The sequence below is a fragment of the Myotis yumanensis genome, unplaced genomic scaffold (genome assembly GCF_028538775.1).
Source record: "Myotis yumanensis isolate MYYU_CA2020_CCGP unplaced genomic scaffold, mMyoYum1.0.hap1 SCAF_1, whole genome shotgun sequence".
NCBI lineage: Eukaryota > Metazoa > Chordata > Mammalia > Chiroptera > Vespertilionidae > Myotis > Myotis yumanensis.
This window is the reverse complement of record NW_027223752.1, coordinates 206,476,999-206,500,830: the sequence shown is the minus strand read 5'-3', so window position 1 is coordinate 206,500,830 and position 23,832 is coordinate 206,476,999. Positions and strand designations below refer to the sequence as shown.

Sequence of the window (23,832 nt, the reverse complement as noted above, 5' to 3'; positions counted from 1 at the left end):
TGAGCTCAACTGCCCAGATTTCTTCCTCCCAAGACTACAACCTCTATCTGTGACTCTGGTTTTGCATGTAGGGCAATTAATAGAGATAGTCCGTCCATGCTTAGGTAGAAAATGAGCTTTCCTCTCCTAATTAACTTCCTGAGGTTGATAGTCAGTCTTGAAGATTACTCAGACATCTTCCTTTTGTTTAAAGAAAAAGTAAAACATGGAGGACACTACAGTCAGCACAAAATAAAATTGAAAAGGTAGTCTGAGGTAAGATTTAAATTCATGATAGTTTAATTTCAGTTAGGTGCTGTAAGGTGCTAAGAGAAGGAATACATATTCACAGTGAGATACATCTTTCAGAATTTGGTAAGTGAATGAATTAACTGATAGTCACACTTGTCTGTGGCTTTGACCACCAGTGAGTTTTGTTGAGTACCTGGGAAAAAATGTATCCAGTTATTTGCATCCCATTGAAAAAGGGGGTGATTTGCAATAGTCTGCTGAAGTCACTGTTTTCTAGATTACAAATAACTATTTGAAACCATTTAAATTGCTTGGATAGTAATGTGCACTTTAAACAATTTAAGCATCAGAATGTAGTCTCTCATATTGGCTGATTTCAGTAGAAAATGAAGATTTTACTAATAATGCAAAGCTACCTTCCCATTTGTCAGTCGTTTACTGATTTGCAGTGATCAATATTTTTATCAGAATTTAAACTTGAAAAATGACACATTGAAAAAGCCCAATAGGAATTAATTTTGGGGTATATTTTCACTTATATTTACTTTTAAAGTTATGCAAAGATCAAGGAAAAGAATTGCCCGTTTAACTTTTCTTATGAGAATAATATGATCTATGAATTGAAAAAAACAACACTAGTATTTATATTATGTTTCATCCAAATACTATTTTATAAGGATATATCTATAAAATATCTAAGAAAATCAGTAGTGAACTATGAATCAGTATACAAATATTTACATAATATACCTTTTGAAAGGTGCACCTGATATTTAAAGCTAGGTAAACCTGTTGTAAAACTGGATATATTCATTTGAAATAATAAAGGAAGTTGAAACTTAATTCCACAATAAAGTTAAAAGAATATGTACAATTTTTCTGCTATGGTTTTATTTAAATTTAGTCAAACTTTGTGTATGGCATTTAACTTAGGAGTTGGAAAAATACATGGCCTCCCACTGTTGAAATATCCTTCATGAAGGTATGTGATGATAGGCAAATATGATGAAGAAATGAGTGTGTGTACAAAGTAATAGGTGTTTTCATTTGAGCTACATAAATCAAATTTGTCTATAAAAATAAATTATTTAATTATGAAAACTAATTAAATTCTTATTGAAAATAACCCCAGCTGACAGGGCACAATGAAACTGAATATACTCCTTCATTGCCATTGACTCTGTCCATTGGTATAATCATTTTTAAAGCAACATGGCAGCATGGAGGAAGAGTTATAAAGGTTCCCATACTGTTTGGCCCTGTAATTCCACCCTTAGGAAATTATTCCAAGGGAAGAACTCATTGGAGATAAAAAGCTTATTGTAACATTGTCTATCATAGCAAAATATTGAAACCACTTAAAGTGATGTGTGTTAGGGGACTGGTTTACTAAGTAGCACATCAACCAACTATAATATTTTGCAGTCATTAAGGTGTGAGACTGGAGAAGCATGACTCTTCTGACTCAAGTGTCCTATATAGTATGATTGCAACCATATTAAAATGTGAAAGTTAACATATAAAGATGAAAATGTGATTATGTCCCACTTCATATTTTTATAAGTTGTTAATGTTCAATATTTTTTTAAAGACAGGAAATAGCCTTCTTTTTTTATCCTGTGAACTGCATCAAAGTTTTAGATCACGAAATTTAAAATAAGTCTGAAGGACTTAGGGGGATTAAAAATGGAAATTATTTTGTTTTATTAATAAGTACATGTTACTTTTATTTCAGAATTACATGGATTATTTATCACGACTGTATGAGAGAGAAATTAAAGATTTCTTTGAAGTTGCAAAGATCAAGATGACTGGCACAACTAAAGAAAGCAAGAAGTTTGGTAAGCTTAGGCACTTCAGTTCATTGATTTCTATTCTATTAAAAATGGTTTTATTTTATTTAAATGGTCTAATTCTAAGACTTTTTAAACAAGGAGAAAGAAGATGCAGTAGAATTAATGAAAGAGTAAGTCTGATACATTTGGTTTGCCTTATAGGTATTTCATAGAAGAAATATTTGTATCTGCAAATGGTTTTTTACTAATTGAAATTCTGCACTATGTGAGAATTCTGCAGTATGCTATAAAGTACATATTCATAGGAAAAGCAGTTGACCAGAAAACGAAGTACAGTCTAGTCTGGTAGAGAAAGTATTAGACTAAGAGACACATGTTGAGAGTTCCTAAAAGACTTTTATTTAACAGTGGTGGGCAAATCACTGTTCTCTTAAGTCATTGCTCTCCACAGGGAAATGAAAGTGATTCCTGGCTTCTTACTTCTCACTGGCTATTTTGCATCAAAAAGAAAGTTTGTAAGTGTTTTATCTCCTGCCAACAGGCTATAAATATGTCACCAAAATTTCTTCTGTGGTTATACCTTATTTTTCCAAGATGTATTTTTGAAGCCTGTTTGTTGTTGTTGTTGTTGCTTCTAAATATGTTAAATGAACAAAAACAAAACAAAACATGATTTGAAAAGATAACCAGTGAAAGTATCAAGTTGTGAGGAATGTGATTTGCCAAGGCCACATTCTGCTGTTGCATGTACCCATCTCTGGGGTTCTTTTTGGATGGAGTTCTGTGCCTATGAAGTCAAAACCCAGCCTTAAGTGGCTACAATGTGCACTCCTCAGTGTGTCTGCGTAGCTCCCTTTAGAAAAATGAGTTTAGCATTTGCTTGTTTAAAGGAGCCTATCCCCTAAGCAACTTCAGTAATCGGGAAACAGGACTGAAATTGATAGTTCATCTTTCCATTCTTTTCTTTAGGACAGAGAAGACTGTCTTTAATGGGTAATTATTTTGTAATTCACTGGCTGGTTTGTTTGTTTGTTTTTAATACAACACTAATATATTGAATCTAGTAGTCCAGACTTTTGAAATGGTTTGAATCTGTGTACAAATATGTGACACTTCGGTAAAGAAACTGATGAGAATCTTGGGACAATAGGCTTTTGGAAACAGAAATGCTAACTCATCCTAAAGGTTAATTGTTATTAAACAGCAGTGTGTTTATATTCTTGTTAATGTTTCACTGTGAATATGTTATGGTTTTTTTTAAGTAAACACAGTATTAATGTAGTTACATGTTTAATGTTTTCATTTAGTATATCTGTCACCACTTGTTAGTGAATCATTTTATTTTGAGAGTACTCTTCTGCAGTATATTAAAACTGAAGTTAAAAGGGAAATCTTTTTAAAATTAGCTCCTGAAGAGGCCATTAATCCCATTATCACAACTGATTATCAAGCCTAAGATTCACACTAAGATAAATGACATAATATAAATATAATTTAAATCAAGTACAATAATATATATTTTTAAAGTCTTTACCCAAAGATATGTTTTTATTGATTTGAGAGAGAGAGAGGTAGGGGGAGAGGGTGTAAGAGAGAGAGAGAGAGAAATATTGATGTGAGAGACAAACGTCTATCAATTGCCTCCCACACATGCCCCAACTGGGGATTGAACCTGAAATATAGGTATGTGTGCCCTGACCAAGAGTTGGACCCGCAATCTTTTGGTGTACGGGACGAAGCTCCAGCCAACTGAGCCACCCAGCCAGGGCCAAGTACCATAGTATCTTAATGTTATCATTGCATTAACCCAGTGGTCGGCAAACTGTGGCTCGTGGGCCACATGCGGTTCTTTGGCCCCTTGAGTGTGGCCACGAAGTTTCAATCGCACTGTACGTGTGCGCCCGCATGTGGTATTTTGTGGAAGAGCCACACTCAAGGGGCCGCAGTTTGCCAACCACTGCATTAACCTGAGACCTAAATTTTTTCATTTCTTACCCCTTGAAAAGTTCCTAAATTATTTTGTTGAAAATATTTTTATATTAACATAATACACATGTAGAAGGCACTTTTATAGTTTTAAAAGTTAAAATTACATCTCTTCAATGTATCTATTAAATAATAAGGAATGGGGAGTACTTTATGGAGATTGATGGTACTCTAAAGTTACATAATTTCAGTTATTTTGATACCAGTTATAACAAGAAAACACTAAACGAACAGAATTCAGAGGATAAAAATAGTTTGGTCCATCTTGAAGAACTAACTTGTTATTCAGCATTTAAACATAAATTTCAATTAAATACAAATGACTTAAGTTCTAAGGTAGAATGTAACATTTTTTAAAGATATCTTTCCAATTATTCAAATTATGTTTAAATGAATTTTAATAGTAATTATAATTAAGATAAAAACTTGAAATTTTAGAACGATGACTTTTTAATGAGTCAAAATTGGTAATAATAAATAATATTTAAATGAGTTCTTTTTTATTTGCTCTGAAAATGCTGGGTCATAGATGCTCATAAGAATGAAAGGCAGATTGAATATACTTTATAAAAGTAAACTGTAGTCCATATAGTCATAGAGATTCAGGGGAGCACTCTGTTTTTGAACCAGTCTGGACTCAGATCTTTAACATCTACTTAGTTCAAATAATTCAAAATTAGGTTAAAATGCCAGTAAAGAATCTCTTCTTTGTTATAAGGTCTTTATGTAAGTCATTGCCCTTTTTGATTAATAGGTTTATTTTGACATCCTCAGAGAGATGGAATTTTCTCCCCAAGATTGATATTTTAGTATATTCTACAACTGTGCTTAAGAAATGGCAGGGAGATGAAATTTATTATTTCTTTTTAAAATCACCAGTTTTTTCTTTCTACAGCTAAGATAACACCCACACATTATTTTAGTTCATTAACATATGTATTTATATGGTTACTGCCTCTCATATTTATTTTAATATTCCCAGATCTTTAAAATGGTATGCCAAAATCATTTTTCATTCTGTGTTTCTCCACTAAACTAAGAAATCTTGTTGATTTCAAAGGAAGTCTTGAATACAAGACTGGATTCACGATGGCTAGAAATTCAATAAGTATTTATTGATTGCCTATTATATAATAAGCACTGCTGCGTTCTGAGAAAGCAGCATAAGCAAGGATCCTACCCCATGATGTTTATAGTCTAGAAGGAATTATTTAAATATATTTAAAAGTTTACCTGAAGATTTTGCTTGTTTCTGATAAATAATATGGACTTGTTTTGTGCCCCAAATTATAGTTAATAGGCACTACTAGTAATTCTGTATTCTTTATTGGCTACTTAAAAATAAAGTATATGAAGTAGTAGGCCTTGATTTGGAACTGATGACTTAGTATAGTGACACCATAAGGACACCAGGGGGATTGTTCAGGTTGGCTAGCTAGTAGCTCTAGCATGACCCTTGCTTGCCACTTTAATGTCCAGCCTTACTGTTTCATACTCTTTTGAGCTTCAGGAAGCCAAGGCTGGGAAGACATACATGTCGCTGGTGTGACAAGTTAGTAGCTTATACTTGGGCTTTTGCCTTGAAGTTTGGCAGTGACAGTTGACATATTTTTTGTTTTTAAAATATTTCTAGATTATGTTCTTTAATTTTCTGTTTCATTCTGTAATTTCTTTCTTTGCTTTTCATATCTACTTCTAATTTGAGTTTAGAATGTTTCACAAGATGATCTCTGTAATTCATCTAATAAATATTATATATACAGAAGTTTTAGAATAAAACCAAATGATCCTTAAAAGTTTAAAATTCCTGTATTAAACCTATTCCATTAGCTTTACCCTTCCATCCTCACTTCTCCTGAGAAGTAGTATTTTTATATAAACCTTTCATTCTAGGTGTTCACAAGGCCAATTACTAAGTAGTGCAGCTTGATATTTTGAAATGGTTTTCAAACCCCAGTCATATCATTTTTTATCAGATGTAATATAAAATTATTTAGTACAGTGGAGATTCCTTTCAGGAGCTTCAGGGAATCTGAAATTGTTGGTGCATTTAATGTCTAAATCTATAGCTTCATTTTAATAAATTTACACTGTATTAAATTATTTACTTAAACCATATTTTTTCTTCAGAAACCAAAACTTGCAAATATAGTCTTTTAAATTTAAGTATATAAACTTAAAACAATCACTTAAAAGTATGGGGTGATTGACAAATATAGATAGTTTTATCTGAATATTAGAGTAAAAATAATACATGAAAAGACAAGTATTTTCTTTCCTATAATTTTTCCAACAGTAGCTGGCCAACTAAATATACGTTGCACCTTTTGTTACTTGATGCTCATGGTTCTCTGCATGTGTCTTTTAAACTAAAGCTTAACTTCCTCTTGTGCATGGTTTGTGCAAATTGCAGTTTATTAACTTGTCTTTGTCTTTGATGCTTGCAACCTAATCCATCACAGCTACACTTCCTCGAAAAGAAAGTGCTGTCAAACAGGAAACAGAGAGTGAGTATGCTGAGTGTGTTAGTAGGTATTCTCAATGCATGTTTGTTTAATGTTTAGAAATTAGTTATTTGTCTTGAAAGAAGTTGCACCTAAACTATTGATTGCTCTGAGTTATTGCTAGACATTGATGAAAGAAAACCAACATGATGGTAGTGATGTGGCTACATCAAAGGAATATCTAATATAGTTGAAAATAAATGGTGTGTAATCAGAAATTTATAAAAAGGTTTAACGATTATATTTCTGTTTTCAGGCTGTGGTTAGTAACTATAAAAATTCTTTTACATGTGGTCAGATTTTGCATAATTAAACCAAAATTTGTCTTTAATTGTCCTTACTGTATCTTTATTTGTCTCATCTGACCATTAGTAAATAATAGAGGTTCACTGAGAGTTACTCAAGAAGAATTTTAAAATGTATTTATATTTGATTCTGAATGACAGTATCATGTTTTCTTATAAAAATGGAATCCTTTAATTCTTTGATGTATGTAAGATATTGTCCAGCCATATTGTTATAATTTTTCTTCATGGCAATGATGGATACCTATGTTTATACTTAAACCCAGATGTCCCATATTTATATCATTAATGATGTATTATATTTTAGTTGTATTTTAAATACAACAGGTTTTTAGGATTTTTTTTTCCTTGTTTTTAAAGAACTGTAGTTAATCAGTTCATTTAATGTAAATGCAGAGTTTCTGGGTTCAGGAATGTATTAAGTTGAATTCTATATAATTGACTTTTTTGTAGGGCAAGAATGATCGAGTATTGTCAGTTCATGTGGTACAGCCTAATATGTTGATTTAACTTGGAGGAGGGTAATATTGGGATATGGCAGTTTTCTTTTTTAAACAATATATATATATTTTTTATTTCAGAGAGGAAGGGGGAGGGTAGGGAGATAGAAAAATCAGTGATGAGAGAGAATCATTGATCGGCTGCCTCTTGCACGCCCCACATTGGGGATCCAGCCCGCAACCCAGGCATGTGCCCTGACCAGGAATAGAACTGTGACCTCCTGGTTCATAGGTCAGTGCTCAGCCACTAAGCCATACTGGCTGGGCGGGATATGGCAGTTTTCTTCAGAAATATAACAGTCATGTTAAACTAGTACACTGGGGCGGGGGGAGGGGGGGTCAGTGACCATCATATTCATGTCTTTTGAATGGGAAAGAAATAAATCCTCATCTACTTTAGTCTAGAGATATCATCAGACAACTTTATGTTTATAATGACACTGAGAAGGACATAGATTTAGGGATCTTTATGGTCTTTTACTCCTATAGATCTATGTAGTTTCACTACTCTTTACAATATGCTCAGGAATAGGTCACAAACGTTAATGAAAGAGAAGGACACTCTACAACCTGTCCATGTGGTAGTCTTGTATCCTAATATGAGCCCTCAAAAACCAAAACAGGGGCAGATAGCCCTGATTTATGCTATGGGTCTTTATTCATGAAGGTCACAACTTTCAAAGTTTTATTATTTCTTAGGTCTTCATGGAAGTTCTGGGAAATTAACTGGATCTACTTCTAGTCTAAATAAACTCAGTGTTCAGAGTTCAGGGAATCGCAGATCTCAGTCATCTTCCTTGTTGGATATGGGAAACATGTCTACTTCTGATCTCGATGTTGCGGATAGAACCAAATTTGATAAGGTAAAATAAAAATAGCAGGTATTGCTTAACCACTAATACTGGTTTTCTAACTGTTACTGCTTTAAGTGTGTTCAAAGATTTGGTTAACCATGTCTTACTTTCCTGTTCTGATTCTGAAAAACAAAAATACTAGTCAAATGGCCACTAAATTGTGAACCATCAATTAAATTACATTGTAGCTTTATTAAATTTTGCTATAAATCATAAAATGCTTGCATCTTAAATCTAAGTTCTTTGAGCAACTACAAGGTAAAGAGGAAATAGCAGCTTTTATGGAGCAGAACTGTTCTCTGCAGTGCATTAAATAAGCTTTAAAAGTTTGACTCTGTATTCCTCTTTCCCGATTTCAAGTGAATAGTTATTGTGAGTTTCATTATAGGTATGTTTTGGCTCTGCTATGCCTTGATATACTGCATTGTCCTGTCAGTCTTGGAACCGTTTGTTTTGGGGATTCTATTGAGATTATGGATAAAGCATTTATGATCCCTGCAGAAAATTAAATGTGTAATGTTATTTTAAGTATTTGGTGCAGATCTTTCATTTTAGTTTTCTTCAGATCTTTGAACAGGTACTCAGTGAACTGGAGCCCCTGTGTCTAGCAGAACAGGACTTCATAAGTAAATTTTTCAAACTACAGCAACATCAAAGTATGCCTGGAACTGTGGTACGGCTTATGTTTATTTATTGGCTAGTATACTAGTATATGATCTGTAATATAATTAGCTTAATTAATATGTTGTCACAGTTTCAATATTAGAACAGAAAAAGAAGGGATTTATGATATCAGGACATTTAAAATAATTTTTGTCATACCACAAGACAATAAAAACAGTGATAATTCATGCATGTAATTTAATACTCCAGACTGTCTTAAGCCTAACATTATCTAAGTCAGGGGTCCTCATACTACGGCCCACGGGCCACATGCAAATACAAATATTGTATTTGTTCCCATTTTGTTTTTTTACTTCAAAATAAGATATGTGCAGTGTGCATAGGAATTTGTTCATAGTTTTTTTTTAAACTATAGTCCAGCCCTCCAACGGTCTGAGGGACAGTGAACTGGCCCCCTTTTTAAAAAGTTTGAGGACCCCTGATCTAAGTTATCGAGGGAATAAAATATCTGAGTTTACTTTTCAAAAAACATTTTGAAAAGCGATTTTAGCAGTCATCAAGAAAAATTTTAAAAAATGTTTGGTGTTTGAGTATATATACCATGGGGCGGGGGGGAGAAGGGGGAAAGGAAAGGTGAGGCTTCAAATCTGATTTTTTTTCCCTATGACTTTGTTATTAACTAGCTATAAGACCTTAAACCAATTATTTAATCCCCAATTTCCTCATCTCTCATCTGTTCAATGGATATTATAATGCCTGTTCAGCATGCCTCTCGGGTGGCAAAAATTTAAGAAAATGAAATGAGATAGTTGCTAGAATATTTTGAGGAACTTAAAAGCACAATGCAAATAAAGTGATTTTAAAATTAAGGTCATCTTAAAAAAAGAGCCAACATATTAAAAGCAGTCATAAAATGAATGAGAAATTATCTCAAATGGGTGGGAATTTGTTGTTGCAGGTGATAGTAGTAAATTTGCTTATTTCTTAACTTCTATAAGAATTTTTGATAGCTATTTTAAATGCCAAAGTTCTATTAGAATGATTTATGAGATTAATTTTTAGTTCTCTATTGCAAGTTGTTTCTGGATGTTTTCTGTTTTCCGTTGAGCTGCCCACTCATTCCAACCTCCCCCCCTCCATCTCCTGTATCTCTGTCTTCCCACTTTCCCCTCATGTGCACATAAACACAACTTTTCCCTATAATTCTCAGGTAAAATGTAAGAACAAAGCACTTTATGATCATTCTTAAGTAGCATACTAAATTATATAGTTCTGTCAGTGATGCTATCTTTAAAAATCATTATTTTTCATAATGTATTCTCTCCTAGGAATTTTAAGACTGAGCAGGCTTTTGCTATCTAAACTAGTCAAATTGTTGGTCTTTTATTATATAAAGTACCTGAATAATTTTTGCAGACTGAAGCAGATGACCTCGATGGAGGAACGTCATCAAGGCTACATAATTCTGGCACACCATTGCCCGTTTCATCTGAGTATGTATTGGTTACTATCTATTGTTATTTTGGAAAAAAATAAACTTTAAATTTAACATAGAGGAGTGCTACTCAATGAGGCGTCCAGATGACTCAGTAACCTGACAGCACTCAGCACTGACAGGTGTGCCCAGTGTCTTATTAAACATCTTACTGAGTTAAAATCTGTCCTATTGTATGACTCTATGGCTCTTTGCTCTAGTACAAAAAATGCAATCAATTTTGATGTTTGCTGGTTGGAAGTAGCATTTGAATTAGCATGTATTTCTTGGAAATCACAGAGCACATTTCAGGATCCCAGCTTTACAAATGACAGTTATAAAATGAGTGATAAAACTTAACTTTAAAAAATATTTTTATATTGGAAACTGCTCAAGAATACTTAGTTCATTATATTTGGACATTTTTAATGAAAATATAGTATTTTAGTCATTTTGTATATGCCCAGTGGATTAAAGTGAAAGATGAATACACCTGAAGCTTATAATAACTTGCTACATTTTGTATGTTTTTTGAACAGGAAAGATATGATCCGCCAAATGATGACTAAAATATTTCGCTGCATTGAGCCAGAACTGAATAACCTAATTGCATTAGGCGACAAAATTGATAGCTTTAACTCCCTTTACATGCTAGTGAAAATGAGTCATCATGTGTGGACTGCACAAAATGTGGACCCTGCTTCTTTTCTGAGCACTACATTGGGAAATGTTTTGGTGACTGTCAAAAGGAACTTTGACAAATGCATTGTAAGTTCTTTTTTAATAACTTAGATTGTAATCATTGCAAAAAATAGGTAAATGTATTTAACAGATTTCCAGCTCTCCATTTGGGGATCTGCTGTTCAAAACCCCCAATGCCTTGAAGCAGGGTATTGGCTGCAATGTATATGAACAGAGGTAGTTGGATGGTACCATGCCGGTTAGCTTCTCTTCTACACTGAATCTTGGCAAGTAGGTGGCATGGAAACTGTAGCTGCTTAAGAGATCCACTAGGTAACTGAAATCTCAGTCAACTGATTAGTGACCAAAGGTTAATGAAACAATTAAAACTATCGTTTGGATTTATTGTTTTTCTTCTAACATATTCTAATGAGAAAATTAATAATTGGATCATTTTAATTGTTTATTTATTTTGTTCATTTTATATTTAACTAGGGGCCCAGTGCACAGATTCGTGCACCTTGAAAGGAACTGGGCTGCAAGGCTGTGGTGGGCACAGGGGCAGGTCTCGGCCCATCCTCCGCACCCCCACCCGGCCCCTCCTGTCACGGCCCCTGGTCTCCTGTCTGCCAGCAGCCCCTCTCCCGCTGCCGCCACTCCCATGCGCTGACGGCGCCGGCCCTGCTCGCACCCGCTGAAGGCGTGGAACGATTGGGGCCAGCACCAGCAGTGGTTTCGAGCTGCAGCTGCTGCCCCGATTGCCCCTCAGGAGCAGGGGGAGGTGGAGAAGCCCTCAGGGGTGATCAGGGCTGGCAGCCTTTGCTCGCACCCACTGACTGCGTCAAGCAGCTGGGCGCCGGAAGCAGGTGCAAGTGGTGGCTCTGGCACCAGCTGCAGGTGTGAGGAGGGCCATCACCGGCAGTGGGTGCAAGTGGCAGCTGCCAGCCCCATTCACCCCTCAGGAGCTGGGGGAGATGGAGAAGCTCTGAGGGGTGATTGGGGCTGGCAGCAAGTGGCGGCTCCTGCGCTGGCAGCAGGTGCGCTGGAGCAAAGAATTTTTAGTAACCACCAGAGGCTTGCCCCAATGACAGCGAACGGCGCCCCACCTTGGTCTGGCACCTCCACTCACCTGCTCCACCATCCCACTGCGGCCGATACCCACCATGTTCCACACACGACCCCTGGTGGTCAGCACATGTCATAGCGACTGGTTCCGTTGTTCTGCCTTTTGGTCTATTTGCATATTAGGGTTTTATGTAGATAGATAGCTTTAATAAATAATCATATCACTATTTTAAGAATTGTTCTTAAAATAACTTCCAGAAATCATCATTTTTCTCCTTCTAATAGGAAAGGAAAAATCATTAATAGCTTCATTTTTTTCCTGTTTTGGTAAGCTTGTAGGTATAAATTGGACTGAGTCAGATTCTAAAGAAAGTTTTTTTATTAAATTACTTGGTATGTAAAAGTGGGTATGTATCATGAATATCTCTCCTGCCTGTTACAAAGCCAGAGAAGACAGCTGTCATTTAAAACATTATCTATTAATGTTCAAGTGTATTCAGGCTATAATTATATTATGTGCATTTAAATGCCACACAGAACAAAAATCTTCATAAAGCTTAACAACAATAGACCAACATTCACAAATTAGTGCTTACTATGGCCTTTCTCCCACACAAGGTAGATGCTCTGAGTGGTTATGTTACTTTCCCCAAATCAACAGTTAAAAAGTGATGGAGTTGGTATTTATACCTCACAGTCTGGTTTCAGTACCTAGAATCTTACACTGGACTCTACTACATCCATTTTTATTCTTCACAGTTATCAATACTAATGAAGTAGAGTAGTAGTAAAGATAATATGAAACGGTTGACTGTAATCACAGTATTTTCTTATACTAATGCCTATACCCTAAATAATTACTTTTCTAATCCACATGTCATATGGTTTTCTAGTTATACCCCCAACATCTCAACACAATGGAATTTCATATAGAAGTTGAAAATGGTCCAACAGTATTTGGCAATGTATTCTTACTGTGAATAGATTTAGATCCTCTGAGAAGTTCACAGAACCATAATTGAATTCCATGGATCTTTATGAACCCAAATGTCTAGATTCTGTCTATATGCAACATCCCTTTGCACTTTGTCACCATCCATACATAAGCATTTTCCTGAACTAATTTAAAATACGTAGCAAGTACATACATGGAAAACTAACTTTGTAATCTAAATCCATAGTAGAAATGCCTGTTCTCCCTCTCTATTTTCACACCCCAAAAATACAGAACTTGTCTATCCAAACAGAAATTTTAAGTTAATGAGAATTGGAAATGGCTATGGTCCTCGAACTTGGCCACTTGGGCACCAACTAGAAGAAACCTGGAGAGATTCTGTATGTGCTCTGGTATCAGCTGTGCCCCAGAATAGGCAATTGCCTCTACCTACCTTTCATAAATGATAAAAATGTTTATTGGTTGTTTTTACTTTGAACAAAGAACTTAAGGTTCATAGGCCTTGATTACATCTTGTTTTAATAACCTGGATTTTTTTTTCCCTTGACTTTATTTTCTTTTGTTAAATCTCACCCGGGGATATTTTTCCCATTGATTTTTAGAGAGAGTGGAAGGGAGAGAGGGAGGGGAACAGAGAGAGAGACACATTGATTGGTTGCCTCCCACCTGCGCCCTGACCAGGGACAGGGATCTAACGCACAACCCAGGTATGTGCCCTTTACTGGGAATCTAACCCACAACCCTTCGGTGTGTGGGTCGATGCTTTAACCACTGAACATACCCAAGGGCGACTTTATTTTCCTGAATATATGTACTTTTTAACCTATAGCAATAGTTTCTTACTTATCCCTATTTACTAATCTTTAATTGGTAAGTATCCAAATTGTTCTAGGTATTAATTATATCCTTCCTCCATGATGTGTACATTTGATTATACTACCTTGTTTTAAGTTGCTTAGCTATTTCTCTCCCTTGCTTTCTGCCTAACTTTAGAGTAACCAAATAAGGCAAATGGAAGAAGTAAAGATCTCAAAGAAGAGTAAAGTAGGAATTCTTCCATTTGTTGCTGAATTTGAAGAATTTGCTGGGCTTGCAGAATCAATCTTCAAAAATGCTGAGCGTCGTGGAGATCTAGATAAAGCATATACTAAACTTATCAGAGGAGTATTTGTTAACGGTAAGCTTTTGTTAATGTTCTAAAGAATTTTTTGGTTGGTTTTTATTATTTCTGGTAACTCGTAATGTTCATTGTTTTTCATATTCTAAATTAAAAATTTCTGAACTTTGAAAAACAAACAGCACATAAAACTTATTCATATTCATCTGGAAGCACTTAGATTTTAGAATTCATATGGGCTTATTACTATGCAAAACTGAATTCACATTTTAAACACAAAAAATGACCTCCCGGATTACATATGCATTTTAGCAAGTCTTCTGAAGATGATAAGCAATGATGACTGTGTGACCTAAAGCAAATCAGTTCACTTCTGTAGACCTCAGTTCTCATATCTGTCACATGAGGTAGGTTAATGCTAAACTTCTATAACTCACTGTCTTCCTCTGTCAGATCCCACAATTAAATTACAGAGAAACAGCGTGGCGTGTCATTTAATTTGAAGTAAATGATCTAAGTGCATGTATTCAGGAATTGACAAGAGGTAGGATCATTTCACCGATTGTATGTAACATATTTTCAGCAGAAAAGTAGGCCAAGAGGATAGATAAATTACATGATTCAATGTTTGTATGGTTGATATTTTTCTTTTACAGTTCAAAGTAGCTTTGCTTTGTCTGATTTTGAAGTAGCATATGCTCGTTGCACAAAAGCCAAAATAAGAAGACACATTTTAAAAATCAGATAATATGTAATCTCATGCAGAGATACCATTTAATTTTTATCCTTCATATAAACTTTTCCATGTCTCTTTTCCTCTTATAAATGTGCATATATTATATGTGTATGTTCTCTAATATAAAAAATTGTATCATACCTTATTCACTGTTTTGGAGCCTGCTAGATTATAATCCAAGTCTTTCTTTGTTAGTTAATATAGATAATCATACTCATTTATGATGAATACATAGTATTTCATGTATTTATCACCACCAGATCACCTATTAATAGGCATTTAGTTTCTTTCTATTTTCTTGCATATATTTTAGTGTGTTTTCCAATAATTTCCTTAGGGTAAATTACTAGAAATGGAATTGCAGGGTCAAAAGATTTGTATATATCTCAAAGCTTTTGCTAAATTGCCACTTAGAGAGATCATACCAGTTTAGTGCCATTAGCAGTTGGTGAAAGTTTCTGTCACATCTGTACCAATGATGAAGATTACTAGGCATTATCAATTCTTTTATTCTTTATCAAATTAACAGGCTATACATTTATTTTGCTTATGATATTTTTTACAGTGTAAGAGCTTTCAAATTTTATGTCTAACTTATCCACTTTTCCCATTATGACTTCTAAGTTTTGGGGAATTCTTAGGAAGGTCATACCATCACAAAATTATTTTTTGATTAGCCTTATTTCTCCTTAATTCTTATGATTATGTTCACTTTTTTATTTTTACATTTGAAGTACTAGGGCAATTTAGAATTTATTTGTCTGAAAGATGTAAAATAGTAACCCAAATGTGTTAGGTTGTCCTAATACATTCTGAATAACTCATCATTTCCCCACAGATTTGAAAAGCCACCTTTATTGCATAATAATATATATGGGACTGTTTTAGAATGATATTTTTATTAGGTTTAGGTGGATGTGAAGATCCTTCAGTGCAATATATTTTATTCAGTCTAGAAATGTGCTTCTTAAACTTACAAATGAAAAACATCACATAAATGTTTTTATAGCTAAATATGGTCATATTCATATCAGGATATTTTGGGTTTTTTCCTGTGTTTATTTAGTGGAGAAAGTAGCTAATGAAAGCCAGAAGACCCCCAGAGATGTAGTTATGATGGAAAACTTTCACCATATTTTTGCAACACTTTCTCGTTTGAAAATCTCATGTCTAGAAGCTGAGAAAAAAGAAGCCAAACAAAAATACACAGATCACCTGCAGTCTTATGTCATTTACTCTTTAGGTCAGCCTCTTGAAAAACTAAATGTAAGTATATTTTCACTTAGTATCTTTTTCCTGGTTTTGAATACATATACATATGTTTACATATGAAAAATACAAAAGACACTTATCCTAAATTTGCTCATGTATGAATGCAGGAGGATAAGGAAAGAAGAGAGACTCAGTTACTGAAGCTGCCAGAACACTGCTAGATGCTCTGTATACATCATTTCTTTTAATTCTTATAAACATTGATGTGGGGTAAGATAGTATTATCTGTATTTTACAAATGAAGACACTAAAAGTAAATAAACTTGCCTGAAGTTTTAACTAACCTTTATTCCTAGTTCAGATGAAGATTTCAAGATTTTTTCAAGATAAAAGAAAGACCAAAAATTGTTTTGTGCATTGCCTTTTCCTTTCCCTTCTTTTCCTGACTTGAATCATTCCCTACAGCAAGTTCAGTCATTAAAATTAAGAAATGAAGGTTTTAGGAAACTTTGCAACATAGTACAGAAAGTCCTTGAATAAGGTAATTTCATTCAATGTTGTTTCTTTCTAAGGTTGATGAGATGCCAGGAACTTAAGTCTTATTTGTAGTAATTAGCCTATGGTAAAATTAGTTTCATTATGCATCGTTTCACTTAGTCATAAATACTATCTACGACATTAAGATTACTGTATAAGCTGAAATGGACCCCCAACTAACATTGTCCACAATGGGATTAGTCATCTTTTATAAGTTTTTAACTTTAAATTAGAGCCAAATAAAAAATATGCATCTGTTGTCAACAATTCAAAGAAATATTCAAGAGAACTTTAACCAAATGCAGAATCAATACCTTATGAAACTTAAGGACAGATACTAGCGGTTCTCAACCTGTGGGTCGTGATCCCTTTGGGGGTCGAACGACCCTTTCACAGGGGTCGCCTAAATACATCCTGCATATCAGATATTTACATTATGATTCGTAACAGTAGCCAAATTACAGTTATGAAGTAGCAACGAAAATAATTTTATGGTTGGGGGTCACCACAACATGAGGAACTGTATTAAAGGGTCATGGCATTAGGAAGGTTGAGAACCACTGCTTTAGGGGAAAAGGTCTGTCTCAGACCTAAAGCTATGTGATACTTAACTATAATATTAGAAGCATTCTCTTTGAAATTAAATTAAAGCAGAAATATTGCTAGAGCCTTTATTAATTTAACATTGTTATGGAAGCTCCAGCCAATGCAGTAATACCTAAAGCATAAATAAAAGATAAAGAGTCAAGATTATAATTACCTGTATATAATATGCTGAAATGATTGGTCTCTGGTAAAGTGGTAGGATTCAAAATAAATATATCAAAAAAACAATTTATTTCCTTATGTCATAATAACCAGTTAAATGTTATGTAGAAATAAATTTTAAAAAGCCTCAGGAATAGACTTGTCAAAAAATTATTATCAAAAATTAACTTAAGAATAAACAAATAATAATTGCTAAGAAAATTTTAGAGGAAAGTATTAAGAGGGGATTTGGTTTATCAGTATTAAATCATAGTGTATAATGCTCAAATAAAAGTATGCCAATCAATAAAATGACATATTAAAAAAAATAATAATAACCCTGCCCGGGTGGTTCAGTTGTCCCCATACACAAAAAGGTTTTGGCTTCAATCCCATCAGGGCATGTATAGGAGGCAACCGATCCATATTTCTCTTACATCTATCATGTTTCTCTCTCTCTCTCTCTCTCTTAAAAATCAATACTAGTAAACATATCCTTGGGTGAGGATTAAAAAAACAAAAGTACATATATACTTAAAAGACTGCCTAAAAAGAATATTTGTAACAATACAGCAGTGAGTATATTTAACATACAAGATCTTTTTAAAATAAATAAGGAAAGCACTAAGACTCCCATATATAAATGAGCAACAATTCTGAAATCATACTAAACATATGAAAGCAAGTTAACTTCATTTGTAGCCAAAATATTGTGAAATAAAGCAACAAATAAACTTCTTTCACTCATCAAAATTACAACTATTTTTTTAAGTTGTGATAATGCTCATAGTAATATGGTAAGATTGCTATATGGTGAGTCTCATATACTGTTGACAAATATAAACTGATTGAACTTTTCTTGGAAGTAATTTGTATATATGAAGAATCTTCAGAATACTTTTACAAGTATACTTACTCCTCAACTGAGGAATTATAGTCCTAGAAATTTATGCCAGAAAGTAATCAGTAATGTGAGTAAATACTGATGTACAAAAGATATTTATGACAACTATATTTATAATAGATTGTTTTAAATCTGAGTAGATTTTGCCAACACTGAAAAAAGTGGAAAATATTAAATATCCAATACTGGAGGAATGAATAAATAAACTGTAGTTCAGTCACTGGATGGAATACAATGCAGACATTAAAATTTATACTTCGAGGAGAAGAATCATAAAATATTAAATGGAAAATATAACATACAAAGTTATAATCTCACTAGAGGCCCAGTGCACGGATTTGTGCACCGGTGGGGTCCCTAAGCTTGGCCTGCGCCCTCTCGCAATCCGGGAATACTCAGCGGTTTCGGCGCGTTCCCCGCAGGCCAGGCCAAGGGACCCCACTGGTGCATCCATACACCAGGCCTCTAGTATGCATATAAGATCTTTGGTTAATCTCTTTCCATCTCCCTCCTCCCCCCTCCCCTCTGAGATTCATTAATCTGTTCCATTTTTCCATGCCTGTTTGTTGAAGCGTCTGCTTCCTGGTGGTCAGTGCGTGTCATAGCTACCAGTCGAACGGTTGTTCAGTTCATTAGGCTTTTATATATATAGACTAGAGGCCCAGTGCACAGATTCGTGCACTGGTGGGATCCCTCAATCTGGCCTGCGCCTTATTGCAATCGGGGTCCCTCGGGGGATGTTGGACTGCACAAAGCGGCAGGCGGCCAGGAAGGAGCCCAAGCCCAGGCCAGGCGCCGTGCTGGTCCCACTCAATCCAGCCCCGCTGCGCCTGCTGCCACCACCACTCTGTAGCACTGCCACGGAGGCGGGAGAGGCTCACGCTGCCACAGCTGTGCTCGCCAGCCGTGAGCCCGGGGTCTGGCGCCTGTTGGTCAGCTGAGTGGCACTCCCACTGTGGGAGTGCACTGACCACCAGGAGGTAGCTCCTGCGTTGAGTGTCTGCCCCTTGGTGGTCAGTGCATGTCATAGCTACCGGTCAACCAGTCATTTGGTTGTTTGGTCGCTTAGGCTTTTTTTGAAAATATATATTTCTTTATTGATTTCAGAGAGGAAGGGAGAAGAAGAGAGAGATAGAAACATCAATGATGAGAGAGTATCATGGATTGGCTGCCTCCCGCACACCCCCCACTGGGGATCAAGCCTGCAACCCAGGCATGTGCCCTTGGCCGGAATCGAACCTGGGACCCTTCAGTCTGCAGGCTGACGCTCTATCCACTGAGCCAGGCCGGCCAGGGCCGCTTAGGCTTTTATATTTATAGATTTATATACCCCACACATAAGAAGCCTAGATAGGAACCTAAAATGTTAACAGTGGTTATCTCTGAGTGGTAGTGTACTAGGTGATTGTTTTTTATCGTTTATGTTTTTACACGTTGCCTGGTTTTTACATAGTGAATACATATTATAATCAGTGTTGTTTTTTTTTTTTTACATTTAAGTGAAAATAAAAGCAGCTTTTAGCCATTATTTCTTTTCATTTCCTTAAAGCATTTCTTTGAAGGCGTTGAAGCTCGTGTAGCACAAGGTATAAGAGAGGAAGAAGTAAGCTATCAACTTGCATTTAACAAACAAGAACTTCGTAAAGTTATTAAAGAGTATCCTGGAAAGGAAGTGAAAAAAGGTCTAGACAACCTCTACAAGAAGGTCGATAAACATTTATGTGAAGAGGAGAATTTACTGCAGGTATGCTTAGTTCTTTTAACCACCCTAGATTGCACATCCTTACATATATTGCTTTTCTCCAGAATATTCATCTAGAAATGCTACAGATTTTTTAATTTTAGTGCAGGAAGAAAGTTCCATAAAGTATAGACCAAATTAATGAATTCTGAGGAAGGAGGGAATTATATAAGTTTATATGGCTTTCCCTATATATTTTATATTTATGTTTTATTGTTTGAGGCATTAAGTTGTTTCTCTTTTGTTTGGGGATGGGTTTTTTGTGGGTTTGGGAGATTTTTCATATTTGAGAGGAGTAAGTAAATGGAATAAAGTGTAGTACAGTGGAATGATTCTGAGCTTGGGTTGGAGTTAGAAATGGGTTCATAATCTGGGTCCAGAGTAAGCTAACCTGACTTTGGGCAAGTTAGTTATCCTCTCTGGGCCTCAGTTTTCTTATTTGATAAGTGGAAATAATACCTCCCTTATATGGTAGATGTTACTATTATTATTACTGCCATTTTATAGATGAGAAAATCAAAGCTTAAAAAGGTGGCATAATATGACCAAGATCCCAAAGCACATGGAAGGGAGCGCCAGATTGAAACTCCAAATCAAACCATTATTTTTTATAAACCATATTGAAAGTCCCAGAGATGAGACTAGTTCTGATTTCAACATCATCAAAGGCTTCGTGTAGGGTATTACATTTGTGTTAGCCTCTGAAAGTCAGATAGTAATTTAACGGATAAAGTGGGAGGAGTGGTACTTCAGGTGACATGCTGTGAGCTAAAAGATGAAAAGCAAAAAGTGTAATACTGTTTAGTAATTAGTCTTAAATTGGCAGGAATTGGGGATTTATATGATTTAGGGTTTATGAGGAAAATTCCTGGAAGTATACATTTCCTCAACTGTCAGACAGGGATGATGATCATACCAGTAGACCTCCCCCCGCCCGCCCCCAGGTTGTCATGAGACTTAAATAGGCTAATATATACATAAAGTACTTTGTACTGTACTGATACAGAGTAAGCATCAATAAATGTAACCTAGTGTTAACTAATATGTCAATGTGTGTAATTGTCTATAGATTATAAATTCTTTGGATTGCAGGTAATCCTGTCTCATCTTGGTGTGTCCACTATGGCATCAAGCAGTGTTTTATATAATCAATTTTAGATAAAGGAATTTTAAAATTTTCCTTGAAATGAAATTGAAGTATTAACTATTGCATTTCATTTTGTCACTAGTCTTAGTTCCATACATAATTGTGCATCTCCATATCTGTGTTGGATATTGTAGTTAGATATAATGATAGCTAAAATGTAATGTGTGCTTACTGTGTCAAACACTGTTGTAAGCACTTTACTCCATTCACTCAGTATTTAATCCTCATAAGAAACTTAGGAGAAAGGTATTATTATTATTATTATTATTATTATTATTATTATCCCAGTTTGCAGATGAAGAACTTAGGGCACAGAGTGATGGTGTAACACACGTATCTTGTAAGTAGAAGAAGCTAGGATGCATGTTTTTTCACTATTACACTCTGCTTAATTTTTAGACTATGTCTTGATATTATTTCTGCACACTTAATTGTGTATTCTTTCCACTCATAGTATTTTTGTTTTTATAATAGGTGGTGTGGCACTCCATGCAGGATGAATTTATACGCCAGTACAAGCACTTTGAAGGTTTGATAGCTCGCTGTTATCCTGGATCTGGTGTTACAATGGAATTCACTATTCAGGACATTCTAGATTATTGCTCCAGCATTGCACAGTCTCACTAAACTTTATGAAAGAAGAGAAGATAAATGAAGAAACCACTCTGAGTATACTAGACACTATCGAAAATATCAGCAACTGTTTTGAGAACCCAGACTTGAAATTTTATGTATTTAAATGTCAAATAAATGGATAACACCATACTACACATATTCAAGAGCAAAAAGTATCAACTTATATAACAGTTTTATTTAATCAATAGGATGTGTGCTAACTTAAAGCATTTATCTTATAAAATGCCTTTAGCATTTTCTCTATGACAAAATAATTTTCCTTTATTGCCTAGCTTCTTGTATTTGTGAGTGGTTATTCTATGAGTAATGCATTGGGAGTTTTCAGCTTCCACTAAAATCATGTAACTACTAAACATTGTACAGAACTTTTTCCCTCTTTCTAGTATGTATATGATAAGGGATCTTGTAGTGATCAATTATAAACACAAGATTTTGAAAATTATGTGAACATGTGGTAATGACTCTGAAATAAAGAAATTTTCAAAAAAGTTTAAGTTTGGTATTATTAGATCTGTTACATGCTTAAAAGATCATTACTCAAAAAAGTTCTTACATGTCCATCTATATATATAAAAGGCTAAGTGACTGAACATACGTCCATCCAACTGGCCAGTACATATGATTTGCACTGGCAATTTTTTTTTTAATTTCTTTATTGATTAAGGTATTACATATGTGTCCTTATCCCCCCATTACCCCCACTTATGTACTCACCCCCCTGTTGTCTGTGTCCGTTTGTTAGGCTTATATGCATGCATACAAGTTCTTTGGTTGATCTCTCCCCATTACCTCCACCCTCCCCTACCTTCCTTCTGAGGTTTGACGGTCTGATCAATGCTTCTCTGTCTCTGGATCTGTTTTTGTTCAGTTTATGTTGTTCATTATATTCCATAAATGAGTGAGATTATGTGATATTTATCTTTCTCTGACTGGCTTATTTCACTTAGCACAGTGCTCTCCAGTTCCATCCATGCTATTGCAAATGGTAAGAACTCCTTTTTTACCACAGTGTAGTATTCCATTGTGTAGATATACCACAGTTTTCTAATCCATTCATCTGATGGGCACTTAACGCTATTTCCAAATCTTAGCTATGGTGAATTGTGCTGCTATGAACATAGCGGTGCATTTATCCTTTCTGATTGGTGTTTCTAGTTTCTTGGAATATATTCCTAGAAATGGGATCACTGGGTCAAATGGGAATTCCATTTTTAGTTTTTTGAGGAAACTCCATACTGTTCTCCACAGTGGCTGCACCAGTCTGCATTCCCACCAGCAGTGCACGAGGGTTCCTTTTTCTCCACATCCTCACCAGCACTTGTCATTTGTTGATTTGTTTATGATAGCCATTCTGACAGGTGTGAGATGGTACCACATTGTTGTTTTGATTTGCATCTCTTGGATAATTAGTGACTTTGAGCATGTTTTCATATGTCACTTGACCTTCCTTCTGTCTTCTTTTGAAAAGTATGTAGGTCTGTTGCCCATTTTTTGATTGGGTTGTTTATCTTCCTCTTATTAAGTTGTATGCGTTCCCTTTAATGTTGGAGATTAAACGCTTATTGGTGATAACGTTTGCAAATATGTTCTCCCATGCAGTGGGCTTTCTTGTTGTTTTGTTGATGATTTCCTTTGCTGTACAAAAGCTTTTTATTTTGATGTAGTCCCATTTGTTTATTTTCCCTTTAGTTTCCATCGCCCTAGGAGCAGTATCAGTGAAGAAATTGCTTCTGCATATGTCTGAGATTTTGCTGCCTGTGGATTCCTCTAGTATTTTTATGGTTTCCCGTCTTATGTTTAAGTCCTTTATCCATTTTGAGTTTATTTTTGTGTATGGTGTAAGTTGGTGGTCTAGTTTCACTTTTTTGCATGTATCTGTCCAATTTTCCCAACACCATTTATTGAAGAGACTGTCTTGACTCCATGGGGTCTTTGTAATGGTACTAGATTTATTATCAAAAGATTGTGACCTAACATAATTGAAGCTGAAGTATTAACAGGATCTGTGGAAGGAGAGGTTGTTCTGATTCCAAGAATTGATTTGTCCCTGTCTGACACTGGCCTCCCATTTAAATTAATT

General features: G+C 35.0%; 1 protein-coding gene across 4 annotated transcripts in view; it reads left to right on the top strand.

The window, feature by feature from the left end:
* EXOC1 (exocyst complex component 1) overlaps positions 1 to 22,240 on the top strand; it is a 54,809-nt gene extending 32,569 nt beyond the window's left edge. For 2 of the 4 annotated variants that reach the window (XM_070396335.1, XM_070396344.1), the window contains 10 exons: positions 1,967 to 2,072; positions 6,476 to 6,520; positions 8,022 to 8,185; positions 8,742 to 8,849; positions 10,217 to 10,293; positions 10,814 to 11,042; positions 13,969 to 14,152; positions 15,895 to 16,094; positions 19,778 to 19,972; positions 21,591 to 22,240. In XM_070396335.1, coding sequence (XP_070252436.1) covers positions 1,967 to 2,072; positions 6,476 to 6,520; positions 8,022 to 8,185; positions 8,742 to 8,849; positions 10,217 to 10,293; positions 10,814 to 11,042; positions 13,969 to 14,152; positions 15,895 to 16,094; positions 19,778 to 19,972; positions 21,591 to 21,743 — 1,461 coding nt within the window. In that variant the 3' untranslated portion in view covers positions 21,744 to 22,240. The remainder of the gene's footprint in view (positions 1 to 1,966; positions 2,073 to 6,475; positions 6,521 to 8,021; positions 8,186 to 8,741; positions 8,850 to 10,216; positions 10,294 to 10,813; positions 11,043 to 13,968; positions 14,153 to 15,894; positions 16,095 to 19,777; positions 19,973 to 21,590) is intronic. The other 2 variants (XM_070396361.1, XM_070396353.1) reach the window with 1 other exon arrangement.
* Positions 22,241 to 23,832: the final 1,592 nt, after the last annotated feature.